Genomic DNA, 13,455 nt, shown 5'->3' with positions numbered 1-13,455 from the left:
GTGGCTCTGTGCTTGCCACCGTTGTAGCCCATCACTGTCCTCCTCGTGCCCTCTGTGCTGTCCCCAACACAAGGCCACCACACTGTGCCCATGGCATGCCCAACACACAGTCCCATCCCATGCCCACTGCACTGTCCCAATCCCATACCCATCATGCTGCCCCACCATTTCCCATCCCTTTCCCATCTCCCTTGCCTCCCTTATGCAAATGGCTACACAGAGCACTTAATCATCCTTGTTAATTGTCTCTACCCTCCCCTGTTCCCCCCCGGGGATTTTCTCACAAATGGTGTCCAAATTTTCCCTTTTGTGTTTTGCTTTTCCACCAGAGATCGCAGCCCCTCCGCCCCCAGCCTCCCCTCGATCCTCTGTTTACACAACTGGGACAAATTTCACACTGCTGTCCCCACAGCCCCAAAGAATTTGTGAGTCACGGCCGAGGCAGAGCTATAAATGTGTCCCCACCGAGGGTCTGCAGTGCCACAAGGGACAGCATCTCCTGCCACCATGCAAGCTGCTGCCTGCTGCCTGACTGCCCACGGGCTCCGGGTGCCAGTGCCCAGTGCCTGCCCAGCCCCGGGGCTGGAGCAAGGGGCAAGGTACTGGGGAATGGGGCTGGCAGGAGGGTGAGGAAGGTGGGATGGGGGAGCTCCAGCTGGGTTTGGGTGAAGGCTGCGGTGCTGGGGACACTCTGATGCCATCAGCCATGGGTGGCACGGAGTGTGCTGGGGGCACTCTGATGCCAGTGGCCATGCGTGGCACAGAGGGTACTGGGGACAGACACTCTGATGCCATCAGCCATGGGTGGCACAGAGGGTGCTGGGGACACTCTGTTGCCAGTGGCCACGGAGGGTGCTGGCACTCGGGCAGGGCTGGCCGGGCGGGTGATGCTGTGGGGCTGCCTCACCCGAGCAAGGCAAAGGCAGCAGGTCAGGGTGAGCGGCTGTGCGGCTAAAGCTGCTTTGTCTTTCTCTCCCCCTTAGAGCCCTTCCTCTCTGGAGGCCGTGGCTGCCCCGAGCCCAGGAGGGACCCGCGCCGCGGCGGGAGGAGACGGACGCTGTGAGTTTGGCACTGTCCCCATGCTCGTGGGGTCCCTGCTGGCACCAAACCAGCCTCTCGGGCACTTTGTCCCACGGAGTCCTTTGTCCCAGGGCCGTGCCATGCCCAGCTCCCCTGGAGCACCGGCCGGGCCAGGTAGAGCCCCTGAGGGGACAGGGCCACAGCAGCCCTGAGGGGGCAGCCTGTTCCCAGCCGGGCGGGCATTCCTCAGGGCGTTAGCGGCATGCCTGGGCACCTGCTCTGGAGCACGGGGCAGAGATTACACTGGCAAAAAGCCCGTCGGGAGGGTGTGGGGGTAGATGCCAGCTTCCCCGCGGGGCTGTGAGCGCCTCAGCTCGGGGGCAGGGGAGGGGGGAGTCGCTGTGTGTGTGGCACCCCGGTGCCAGCCCGGGCAGCGGGAGCGCGGTACCACCCGGCTGTGTCTCCCCAGGCTCGGGCAGCGGAGGGGCACGGCGGTCCCGGCAAAGCGCTGGCGTTCTTCCAGCACCCGGTCAGGTACGTGCCCTGGCCCCGGGGCCGCGGGCGGGCGCGGGGGCGCGGCGGGCGGGGGCTCACCCCGGCTCTCCCCACACAGGCTCCTCTGGCCCAAGTCCAAGGCCTTTGACCACCTGTACAGCGTGGGGGAGAAGCTGCTGGAGAACTTCCCGGTGCAGGCCACCCTCTGCTTTTATGAGGATTCGGGCAGCGAGGAGGAGGAGGATGATGAGGATGAGGAGGAGGAAGAAGAGAGGAATGATGAAGAGGAGGAGGCGACAGGGGATGTGACCGCGGGACATCCGCGGAATGCTGGCAGCCCTGACCCCAGCAGGCCGGCGTGAGACAACAGGCAGGGGAAGGCACACAGCGCTGCGTGCGGCAGCGGGGCCAGACCCGCCCGGAGCCCCGGCCAACCCCCGGGGCCACCCCCGGGCTGCGCCCGCGCTCCGCGGAAACACGGCGGGGCTCAGGACTACGGCTCCCAGCGGCCACCGCGGCACCGCCCGGCAGCCGCAACGCGCTCTGATTGGTTACCGATCCAACCCGAGCTGGGGGAGGAGCGTGTGGCCACGCCCACCCTCCCGCCCCGCATCCTCATTGCTAGAGGAAGGCGGCGCGCGCAGGCAGCGGAGGGACGCGATTGGTCGAGAGGCGGGAGGGGGCGTGTCGGGGGCGGTGCCTGCCCTCCCCTGCCCGTCGGCGGGAGGGAGCGGCTGCGGCGGGCGCGGGGCCGCCATGAGGTACCGGCGGGGCGCGGGGTGCGGCCGCGGGGCCGGGGGGAGGACAGCAGAGCCCTGGGACCGCGGCTGCGGGGCTGGAGCGGGGATGAAGGGGCTGCTGCCGCGGAGAGGGGAGCCGGGAGCGCTCGGACTGGCGCGGCGTGTCTGGGCGCGCGGCGAACAGCAGAGCGGCAGAGACGAGGAGGACGTGTCGGTGGGGCGGAGGGTGGGGCTGGAAGGACCCCGCATAGCCGGGGAGGTGGGGCTGGGGGACTCTGCTGTGGGGTGACTGGTGGCATGGGGGTCTTTGTTGTAGGGTGACAGGTGAGATAGGGGACCCCGCTATGGGGTGGCAGGTGAGGAAGGGGACCCCGCTATGGGGTGACAGGTGAGATAGGGGACCCCGCTATGGGGTGACAGGTGAGATAGGGAGCCCCGCTATAGAGACAGGTGAGGAAGGGGACCACGCTATGGGGTGGCAGTTGAGCTAGGGACCCCCGCTATAGGGGGGCAGGTGAGCTAGGGGACCCCGCTGTGGGGTGACAGGTAGACAAGGGGGATCTGCCATGGGGTAGCAGGTGAGCTGGGGGTCCCTGTTGTGGGGTGACAGATGAGCTGGGGGTCCCTGTTGTGGGGTCACAGGTGAGCTGGGGGCCTCAGCTGTGGGGTGGCACTTCGGCATGAGGGCTTTGCCGTGGGGTGGCAACGAAGGCTGAGGGGGGACTGGAAAGCCCCTGCACACCCGGGCAGGTGGGCTGGGGGTCCCAGCCGTGGGGTGACAGGTGAGCTGGGGGTCCCTGCTGCAGAGTGACAGGTAAGCTGGGGTGGCTCTGGGAGCCGAGCACCGTGGGGATCATTGGAGCTGGGTTTGGGCACAGAGGGGCCGGGCTGGCACTGCCAGGGCAGCGTGAGCAGCAGGCAGGGAGCAGGCTGGGGTGTGACGGCTGTTTTGGGAGGGCGAGGCTTCCTGCCCTGTCAGGCGTAGCCGGCGTAGCCTCTTCTCCTCGCCGTGGATGTTGGCACGGAACAGCCCCAATATTGCTGGCATCCAGCCGGCACCGCGGCTACGTGATGCTGGCACTGGCAGCACCCTCCCTGCGTGCATGGCGCAGCACTGGGGGTCGGGGGGACTGGGCCACCCCCAGCCTGTCGAGGAGGTGCCACCTGCCATTGTGGACCCCCCTGTCCCCTCGGGGCCCGCGGGGAGCCGGCTCCAGGCGCGCTCCGTGTTTTCCCGGCACGATTTCCTCCTTTGGCAGCAGTGACGGGAGCGGGGGCGGGGATGGGGGGAGCCTGGGGGGGACACAAATGTGCGACTGCAGCATCCTCACTCCCATGGCTGCATCCCCCGCGCCTCCCCACGGTTGCCGTAGCAACCTCCTATCGATGGGGTATTTATAGAGGATGGGAAGCCGGAGGGGGGGCATCGGGAATGGGTGGGCGTCTGCTAGGTCAGCCTCCAGCTTCAGGCTCCTCTCGGCTTGCGTGGGGGCAGGAGGGATGCTGCTCCCCTCGGCGTCAGCGTGTGCGCTGCTCCCGCTTTTCCTGCTCGCTGGCGCCAGGGGAGGTGGCCGGGAATTTGCATGTGGAAATAAAAATAAGCGGCTGGGACGTCTGCCCTTCTCACCGGCATTGTTTGTGCTTGGAGGCTTGTGTGCAGCTCCCTGGTTGTGGCACTGGGTGCACTGACACAGATACGTGGAACAAAGTAAAAGAGTGTAAATGAAATGAAACAGCATTAAATTTGTTGCCTGGTGTGTGATGTGAGAATATCCTTCTTTCTGTGTCTTTGTTCTCCTGTCCATCAGAGGGGGAGGATGCCTGTAACAAGGAGGGTTTGTGTGGAAACTGTGGCATGTGCTCTGTGCTGTGCTTTCTTTTTTATCCTGGGGCTTTGGGTCTCTGTAAGAACTGATGACAGCAGAAGTGGGTCAAGTGGTCCCTGCCCAGAGCCTGTGGGGGAATTCATGGATCCAGAGGCCTCTCACACCCCCAGAAGGGCTCAGAGAAGCAGGGTTGGGCTGTGGGGCACTGGAGGCAGCAGACCTCTGCTGTGTACTTTTGGTGCTGCTTTCCTTTGCTTTTGCTTCAACTCCAGCCTGAGGTTTGCAGTCTGAGCTTCCCACACTGTTGGGAAGAAGCTGCTTTCTCTCTCTGGACACTGCTCCAGGCTTGCATGCCCTCTTGGCACTTTGAGGTGTAGGAGCCTTGGAAAAGCACAGCAAACCTGATGCTGGCAGGGAGAGGGGCTGCATTTACTGGAAGGTGGCTGTTGTGGGGTGTGCTGGTGTGCAGCATCAGCCCTTCTGTGTGCCTGCCTTTTGTGTGAAAGGAGAAGTGTGTTTCCAGCCCTGCTGACCCTCTGAGCAGCTCTGTGCTGTCCCTCACCTCACCCCAGCAGAGCAGATCCAAGTGCTTTGGGAATAACTGGATGTCTAAAGTCCTGGGCCTGACACCAGCGTGTGGTTTAGTTCCTGCTGTTTCCAACCATGCTTGCTCCTTCATCTGCAATAAATCCCTGCAGGAGCTGGGCAGTCCTGTCCCCTCTGTCTCCTGACAGAGTTGTGGCTTTGCCACAGCAAGTGTCACACACAGCAATAGCCAGCCCAGGGCACTCTGATCCGTGGGGCATTGAGCACAGGGAGAAAAAAAAGCATGGAAAACAAGCAGAGATCCTCTGCTTCTGCAGGGCTTCATGTAACTTCTGCGGGGTTTTGTTTAGTTCAGTTTTGCTTTTGAAGCACAAAAATTGCTTGTCCAGCTGGAGAGCTGCTGTCCTGGCTGTGCAGGCAGCTCTGTCACTCTGTTGCTGCCCTTAGCTTGGCCCAGCAACCAGATTGTGGGTAGGAGTTGCAGAAGTGAGAATTGGCACGTCTGTGAAGTTGCTCTAAAATAAGATGATTGCTTCACCTGTATCCATCAATCTCTTGTGGAAGGGACGAGCACCAGGCTGCTCCCAGCAGTCTGTGGCATGCAGGTCATCTTGTCTGCTGGTGAGAAATTGATTTTATCCCTCATCCAGTTTTTCCTTCTTCCAGTCTGCAAGGGCCCTGCTTCTCCCTGGGAGCTGAGGGTGCCCTGAGCCCCTCCAGCCCCTCCAGGCAGGTGAGGAGCAGGGAGGCAGCTGGAATCCTTGGCTCTCTGCAGGGGCACTGCTGGGCTGGATCTGCCATGGATGCACTGCTCAGCACTATGCTTTCTGCATCAATCTGATCTTGGGTGATGGAGGCTTGGGCTTTGAAACTGGGGTGGAAATGTAAGCTGTCAGTGACTCTCTGTTTTCTTTCCCTGCAGGTAGGCAGGAGCCCCCCTGGCCGAGTGAGGCAGCATGGCAAGTAAGTGCTCCCAGGCAAGGCGGAGAGGGGCCGATGGTGCTGGAGAGAAGGGGATGTTTGACAGCCGCCTCTGAATGCCTGTGCATTTTGGGGGGTGTTATCCTCTCTGGGGAGCAGCTGCCATCAGCTGTTGGCCCTGGGTGAGGTCTGAGGTCTGGCCTGACTTGTGCTTCTCTCTCCCCTCTGCAAGGTGGGAGTCGAGAGGAGGTGCTGAAGGTCTGACCCCTGCAGCATTTCTGTCTCTGTGTGCTGCTTGCTGTGCAGGAAGGGCCTCCCCAGGGCTCTCTGGGCTGCCTGTCTGCTCTGACATCTCTCATCAGCAGTGCTCCTCGTGCCCATGGCTGGCACCCTGGCAGTGCCCACCCTGGGGGCCACACTGCCCTGTGTGCCCGGTGGCATCGGGGCTCTGTGTTCTGTGCAAGCTGCCGAGCTCAGCCCCACCCCGAGCTCGCTGTGCCACACCCAGAGCACTGCTGGGCCAGCACTAAAGATGGGCTGAGCCTGGCAAGGCTGCGGAGGGGTGTGTGGCCTGTCCAGAGCTGGGCTCAAGCCTCCCTCTGGCTCTCCTGGGCAGCCTGCATGGAGGCTGTGTGCCCTGGTGTGATGGGAGCACAAGGAGGAGATGGAGAGATCTGTCTGGGATCTCAGGATTTGCTTGGAGTGCCACCAGAGCCAGCTGTGAAGGTGGAGGCAGTAGCCACGCTGGGGAGGAGGAGGACCCCAGGGATGACAGGTATGCCTTCTTTCATTATCTCTGCTGTGCTGGTGCGGGAGGGAGCAGAGATCTTCAGGCAGTGTTTTTAAAAGGCTGCTTTAATCTTCAGTTAATGAGGAGGGTGCCCAGCTGGGTCCCTGCCTTCCTCCACTGCTGCCTTTTCTCCTTCCCAGAGCTCAGTGCTGGCTCACCAGCATGTCCTGGTGGTGCAAGGTGTCCCCTGTGGTGGCAGTGTCCCCTTCATGGTGACCCTGATGTGCAGGGGGGATGTGGTGATGGGCAGGTTCTCCACCACACGTTCCCTGCCATCCCTGGCTGTCCCTCTGCAGGCACAGCCACAGTCCTTCCCCAGAGAAGCAGCCCCAGGGTGTCCCCTCCAAGCAGGGCAGCTGAGACATGGGGTGGTGTCCACCAGGGGCCAGCAGCACCTCAGGAAAGCCAGCAGGAAAGGGCTGAGGTGAACCCAGCCCTTGCTCCTGCTTCCCCTGCCTAAAAGCTCTGATCTTTCCTGAGCACCGGTTCTCCAGCTGGTGTGGGGAGGCTTGGAGAGGCACAGGGGATCAGCACTGGGGCTGCTGGGCATTGGCAGGTCCCCTCAGCCCCCTGGGTTGGGGACAGGACCTGCCTGGCTGGCTGCTCTTCATGTCAGCTGGGGATCCAGCAGAGATGAGAGGTTTCCTGAGGGCCACTGGTTTTCCTGCTCTGGTCCTGAGCCACTTGGCACTTTGAAGGGGAGGGAGCAGTGGCTCAGTTTCTGCTCTCCTGCCATTTCTATGTCCCTGAGGGAAACTGCATGTGGGGAAAAACACACACCTCTGTCACAGCATGCTTGCAGTTGGGACAGTGCTTTTGATACCTGCCTGCCTGTGTGTCTGTTTTTATTTCCTACCTTAGTGGCCAGCTCAGCATGGCAAAGCAGGGAAGGGGTCCAGTGACTGCTTTCTGCAGGGATGGATGGAAAACCCTGACGGTGAGATCTGCAGCCAAGCCTGTTGCTCTAAGATGTGCTGAGGAAGTTGAAATCCAAGTCTCAGGCCCAAGGGCCAAGGAGGGGAGAGTTTATACCACGGCCTGATCAAGGTGGGAGGCAAAGGAGGTGAGGCCAGACTTCTCCAGCAAAGTACAGGACATTTGCAGAGTGAATGTTGTCTTTGTAAAATTTCATCTCCTTCTGGAAAGGCTCAAGACAAGGTCAGCCTGCCAGCCTGTTCCCTCTGCAGCCAGCATAGCCCTCAACTGTGAAAGCCAAGGCAAGCTGATCCCTGCCCTTCTGCAAGATGCCTTCTGTGCCTCTTGAAAATGCTTTTTCGGTTGTCCTTGTAAAAAGAAAAAAATGGTTTGCATAATAAAGTCGATTCTGAGGGAAGATCTGTGACTCACATCATTCATGCTGCTCTTCATTCACACCTCAGTGGTTCAGCCCTCTGCAAACTCTCACAGATGCAAGGCATTAATAAATCACAAGGGGAAAATGCACCTACACCGCACAAAAGCAGCTCAGTGCCTCCAAGCCCAGGCTGGTGTAGCACAGTAGTAGTTGTTTCTTACACTATGATCTTGTCCCTGTTGATATTTCCAAATACTCCCACAAATACCTTGCTGTATTGCTTCAGCAGCAGGATACATGGAAGGTAAAGCAGAAGGAAACTTGCCTTTCTCCCTGGCAAAAGGCTCCTAAGGAGAGAAGTTGGTGGCTTTTCACTGACTGTTTTGCTTGTGGAGCCAGTATTTTGTTAGCACCAAGCTGGTCAGATGGGAGATTGTGTCCCCCTGCCTCCTCTGCTCCTGCTGCTGTGTGAATGGGTTCACCTTGTTGATCCAGTGGAAGACTGAGCCTGAGGGTGAAGGAGGTCAATAGGTTCCTGTGGATCACCCAGCTGAACTGATTCATGCTCCCAAAGGAAGCAGCAGGATTTTGTGGCTTGGTGAGAAGAGCTGGAAGCAGCCTGGAGCTGAGTGTGTTGAACTGCATTGTGGAAACACTCATTCATGAAATGTGTGTTTGGATCCTGGAACGATCATGTTCTGTGTGAAGTTTCTGCTCTCTGAGCAAACAGCTTCTTTGCCTCCTGTGCTGCTGCAGGTCCTGGCAGGTGCTGGTCTCCTGCACCCCCTGGAGGTGTCCCTCCTGCAGGATATGGAGAGAGGCTTTGGTGTCCCTCTTGCAGGCAGGAGGGTGCTGTTCCTGCTCTGTCTGGCTTCAGGACTGCATGCACTATGGGAGGATTTGAGGAATCTCCCAGGTTTTGGGAGCAGAGGAAAGTTTGTGAGGCCTCTGCACCAAAACACAGTGGGGATGAGAATGTGCTGCTGTGTGAGGAGAGGTTGCTCAGGCCCCTGACTCACATCCCCCTGTGCTGTCCCTGTGTTCTGGGGATGCCTGCCCTTGTTCTCCTCGGCCTGGGAGAAGACAGTGGTTTCTCTAGGGCCTGGACAGAGTCCTTGGTGCCACCTGAGCTTGCATGACCCTGAGCAGCTGGCAGCAGGGACACCAGCTCCCAGCAGGCTGTCCTGTTGAACTGTGGGCTCTGAGTCCCTCTCAGTGCTGGCCCCCTGTCCTGGCACAGCTCTGTGTCCCAGCCCGGTGGGGTCTTGCTCTCCTGGTACTCCTTTGCCCTGCAGCAAAGGGGCAGAAAGATGAAATCCATCAGGGGCAGAAGGTTGGAAACAAGTATTTTTGGAGCCTTTTGTCTCTCTCAGTTGCTCTGTGTGGCTGCAGCTGCTGCTTCTGGTGTCTCTAGCACCTCAGCCCTGACAGGAGGGCTCCTGGTGCCATGTCCCTGGGCAGACCCCAAGAGTGCTGTGCCCCTTTGGCTGTCCCACCTGCTGTCCTACCTGATTGTAGTCCTGGGTTTTTGGTGTGGTGTCAGGAAGCTGGGTTGGAAAGCTTGGCTGGGCAGAGGCCAGCTATGGGGTGTGGGTATCTGTCCCTGCTCACAATGTCTGTGCCTTGTGTGTTGCAGTGTTCTTGGGGGCCAGGAATGCCCACTCGCTGCTGAAACGCTTTCCCAGAGCTAATGGCTTCCTGGAGGAGATCCGGCAGGGCACCATCGAGCGGGAGTGCATCGAGGAGGTCTGCAGCTATGAGGAGGTCAAGGAGGTGTTTGAGAACAAGGAGAAGACGGTGCGTGTGTCCTGCATGTGTGTCCCAGGGCGTGTGGGAGGGCTCACCCTCAGCAGGCTGCAGACAGAGGGAGAGCACAAGGGGAACAGCCTCTCCTGTCCCTTTTGTCCTCTTCTGGCTGCAGGCAGCATGTTGTGGCCTCACTTCCCAGCACGGCTTTCCCTTCCCAGGCATTGCTTTTGCCAGGACTCCCTGCCCACAGCTGCAGGTTGAGCTGGTGCTCCCATGGCACGTGTGGCAAATCTGTGCTGTTGTCCATGATCCTCTAGGCTGGGCTTGGTGTGGAATAAATTTTTCCCTGCTTGCTTTGGGATATTGAGGGATGTTCCCAGGACCTTCTGTGTTAGTCCCACAGCACCTCAGGTTGAAGGGGTGTGGGATATCCAAAACACTGCTCCTTTGGGGGCCTGGGGAGGGCAGTGGTTATTGCTGGTGGTGCCTGCAGCACGTGATGGTTGTTAGATGGTTGTTTGATGGTTGTTTCTCTGTTCCCGTCACAGATGGAGTTCTGGAAAGGCTACACCAGTTCTGTGTACTCTGTCAAGGACCCCGGGCACAGCACGGAGCGCTCTGACGCTATGTATGTGGTGGTGCCCCTCTTGGGAGTGGCTCTCCTCATAGTCATCGCCCTGTTCATCATCTGGAGGTGCCAGCTGCAGAAGGCCACCCGCCATCGCCCCTCCTACGCCCAGAACCGGTACCTGGCCAGCCGGACGGGCCGCAGCCTGCCCAGGGTCATGGTGTACCGGGAGCGCTCGCAGAGCCAGGGGGAGACCCAGTACCAGCGGGAAGCCAGCGGCCGCGGGGCTGGGGATGCCCGGGCCGGGGGCGCCCCGCAGGCAGACAGCACCCTGTGCCCGCCCGAGCATTCCGTGTCCGTCCTCTCCAGACTGTCCAGCGCCACTCCCCCGCCCTCCTACGAGGAGGTGACGGGCCACCCGGAGAGCAGCAGCAGCGGCGAGGAGACCAGCGTCTCCTACAACGAGCCTCCGCCCAAGTACGAGGAGATCGTGGCCACGGCCCCCGCCGCGGGCAAATAGCGGGTGTGCCTCCCTGCTGCCTCTTCACACTGTCACACTCACCCAGCCACCCTCCCTTCACCGTGCCTGGCACCCCCTTCAGGTGTTCGTCAGGCCCCCATCTCACCTGTACAATCTGGTGCCATCACACAATAGCCTTACCCTCCTAACCAAAAATGGCTGTCCCCAGGTGGGGTGAGGCAGGGCTGGCTGTGGGGTGGCTCTGGAGCCATCTCCTGCCCCTCACTCCCCACTCACGTAAGTGCTGTAGCAGCCAGAGCAGAGCAGCAGCTTGTTCCTGGCTCAATGTGGGGGTCTCCCCATGGTGCATTTGATTTCCTCACTTCCCCCTCCAACAGACATAACATTTCCTATGATTAGAGCAGCCTTGCTGCCTCCCTGGGCTGCTGCTCAGCCTCACCCCCATGTTCTGGGCCCTGTTCTTCTGCTCAGGGCTCTGATTAGGTGATGGAGATGCAGGATTGGTGTGGCAAATTTTTGTCCATCCCTGCAGTTGGTGGGGCCAGCTCTGTGGGGAGATGGTGATTTCCCCACGTGGATTTGTTGCCGAGTGGGAGTGGGGAGCCCGGGCCACACTGTGGTACCTGTAGGGATATTTGCTGTGTGGAGATCAGGGAGGAGCAGCTAGAAGGTGCTCTCTGATCTCCTGGATCTCTTTGGAAAGGGAGAAAGGGCTCGTGGTGGTCTTGTCCTTGAGGTAAGTGACTTAGGAGTAGCAGGGCCTTTTCCTGATGCTCTCTGCTCTCCTTCTGTGGGTGCTGAGCAGCTGGAGGTGTGGCTGCTGCAGAGCTGGCCAAGGGGGTCCTCTGACCCCGAGCCAACTGTGGTCTCATGGCTTTAGGTGATGGGGATTCAGCTCTCCCCTGGAGCGTGGCCTGTCTGCTGTCTGCCCCAGAGGTGAGAGCCTGCAGACAGGCCAAACCTCGCCTCTCCCTACCCCAAACCTCTCTGCCCTGCCTGGCCCCTCTCTTTGGGGCTCTTTGTCCTCCAGAGCAGCTACAGGGGGATGTGGGACCCCACTCTCCTCCTGACCTCTCGGGTGGGCTGTCTCCAGGGCTGTGGCCTGGAAGTCCTGCTGACAGGGGCAGGAGCCACAGGACCATGCCTTGACAGTCAGGAGCAGGGCCAAACCTTGCTCAGGTGGTTGTGTAGCCAGGGCAGAGCAGGGAGCTTTGCTGTGGGATCAGTGTCCCCTTTCCCTGGGCAGCTGCCTGTAGGGTCCAGGCAACGGGGCTGTCCTTCCCCAGTCACATCTGATGGATTAATCCAAGGGTTGTCCTCCAAGCCCCCAGAAGCAGCCCAGCAGCTCCCAGCACTGCCACCACCCGCTGTTCACCCAGCAGCAGCCTCTCCACCAGCACCAAAAGGCTATTGTCCATCCATCAGTGGCCTGCACCCCGCCCGGCCCCAGCGATGCCCTCCAGCTGGTGCCCTCAGCCCACAGCTGGGGCTTGCCCAGCCTGGCTGCTCCTGGGGCAGGACATGCTGGCACCTCGTCTGTCCCCTCCCCAGCCTTAGCAGGGTGGGGGTATGGGGAGAGCTGACAGCTCAGGGCCAGAGCTAGAGAACAGCAGAGGGAGACACAAGGGTGCTCTGCATCCTCTGTCTTTGCTGCTCGGTCATTATCCCTGCAGTTTGTATTCTGTAAAACTTGGTATATTTCTGTGCAAAAAAAAAAAAAAAAAAAAAAAAGGTATTTATTAAAAAACCCTCACTGTCTGAGTGGCACTGGGGTGGCTTTTTCCCACAAAGGGTGTTGTGGGGGACAGTGACACCAATAACCCCCACCACAGCTGCTGGACTGTCCCTAGTGAGGATGGGAGCGTCCAGGAATGAACCCCACACATCCAACTGGAGCCCTGAACTTCACCTGGCCATTTGGTGAGGTCTGAGAAACCTGAAGGGTGTCCTGCGTGCCCCGAGCGGCCGGCAGGTGAGATGCAGAAAGGTTTTCTGAGGGTCTTTGAGGGGATTGGGGTGCACAGGTTGTCCTGCCGTCCTCTGTGCGCTCCTAAACCCCTTAGATAATCTCCTTTAAATAGCAAGACTAGGGCAGCGGGGGATTTATTTTAAGTCCTTTCAAACCCAGATTTTACGGTCAGGTCCTGGACCCTGTCCGCATTCAGAAAGTGTTTAAAAGTGCCGTTAATCCCGAGGGGATCATTTATCGCTGCGGAGGGTAGAGATTAGCTCCGGCACAGGGCGGCCCGGGGCTCTGCTGGCCCGGGGACCGCGGGGAGCGGGGCTGGGGACAGGGGGAAGGTCCTGGCGACAGCAATCCCTGTGTTCTAACCCGTGGCTGAGCAGGGCTGGGGACAGGAGGGCTCCCGGGGGAGGTGGCACCAGCATGAGTCGCAACGCGTTAACCACCGGCTGCGGCTTTAAGCGAGGGGGGAGCGGCGGGACACCGGGGGCAGGACTGGGCACCGGGGGCTGGGCTGGACACCGGGGGCTGGGCTTATTACCGGGGGGCCGGGCTGGATACCGAGGGCAGGGCTGGGCACCGGGGGGGCCGGGCTGGACACCGGGGGGGCCGGGCTCATTACCGGGGGCTGAGCTCATTACCGGGGCCGGGCTCAGGGCTCATTACCGGGGGCCGGGTTGGATACCGGAGGCCGAGCTCATTACCGGGGGGCCGGGCTGCCCCCGCCGGCACCGCCCCATCCCGTCCCGGCTGTTTACAGGTCCGACGAGTCGCGTCGGTCTGCGCTGCACAGTAAGTGTCCCGTGTCCCTCCCCGGCCCGCAGTGTCGCCTTGTCCGCTCGCACGACTCTGCGGGCCGCTGCAGCCACCTCGGGCCAGGGCCGGGATGTCCCCAGGGCCGGGAGGGCGAGGGACCCCCCTGTGCCGTGTGTCCCCTGTGCCGTGCCGGGGCAGCGGGCTCCCCCCGAGCTGGGTGAGAGCCCTGCCGTGCCCGTGGCCCTCTGTGTCCCCGAGCCGGGTGATTTGTCCTGCCGTATCCCTCTCTGCCCAGACAGGGGTGTG

The 13,455-nt window shown here is 60.7% G+C and overlaps 2 protein-coding genes across 3 annotated transcripts; both read left to right on the top strand.

Moving 5' to 3' along the window:
- The first annotated feature begins 507 nt into the window (after nucleotides 1-507).
- RIPPLY1 (ripply transcriptional repressor 1) lies at nucleotides 508-2,062 on the top strand. Its single transcript, XM_054289908.1, has 5 exons — nucleotides 508-599; nucleotides 984-1,059; nucleotides 1,490-1,554; nucleotides 1,634-1,784; nucleotides 1,868-2,062. The coding sequence occupies exons 1-5, from the start codon at nucleotides 508-510 to the stop codon at nucleotides 2,060-2,062; spliced, it is 579 nt and encodes a 192-aa protein (XP_054145883.1).
- A 171-nt stretch (nucleotides 2,063-2,233) lies between these two features.
- Nucleotides 2,234-11,328, top strand: PRRG3 (proline rich and Gla domain 3). Of its 2 annotated transcripts, none has more exons than XM_054289383.1 (4): nucleotides 2,234-2,276; nucleotides 5,550-5,590; nucleotides 9,269-9,429; nucleotides 9,930-11,328. In XM_054289383.1, the coding sequence occupies exons 2-4, from the start codon at nucleotides 5,584-5,586 to the stop codon at nucleotides 10,467-10,469; spliced, it is 708 nt and encodes a 235-aa protein (XP_054145358.1). In that variant the 5' UTR covers nucleotides 2,234-2,276; nucleotides 5,550-5,583; the 3' UTR covers nucleotides 10,470-11,328. The 2 variants fall into 2 exon arrangements, 1 of the variants encoding a protein (XP_054145358.1); XR_008483886.1 differs by lacking the exons at nucleotides 9,269-9,429; nucleotides 9,930-11,328 and adding exons at nucleotides 5,781-6,323; nucleotides 7,200-8,879 and having other exon boundaries at nucleotides 2,252-2,276.
- Nucleotides 11,329-13,455: the final 2,127 nt, after the last annotated feature.

This window comes from Melozone crissalis, unplaced genomic scaffold, assembly GCF_028551555.1.
Source record: "Melozone crissalis strain CALT ecotype California unplaced genomic scaffold, PUWL_Pcris_2 ptg000068l_1, whole genome shotgun sequence".
Taxonomy (NCBI): Eukaryota; Metazoa; Chordata; class Aves; order Passeriformes; family Passerellidae; genus Melozone; species Melozone crissalis.
This window is presented reverse-complemented; position numbering and strand designations above follow the sequence as displayed.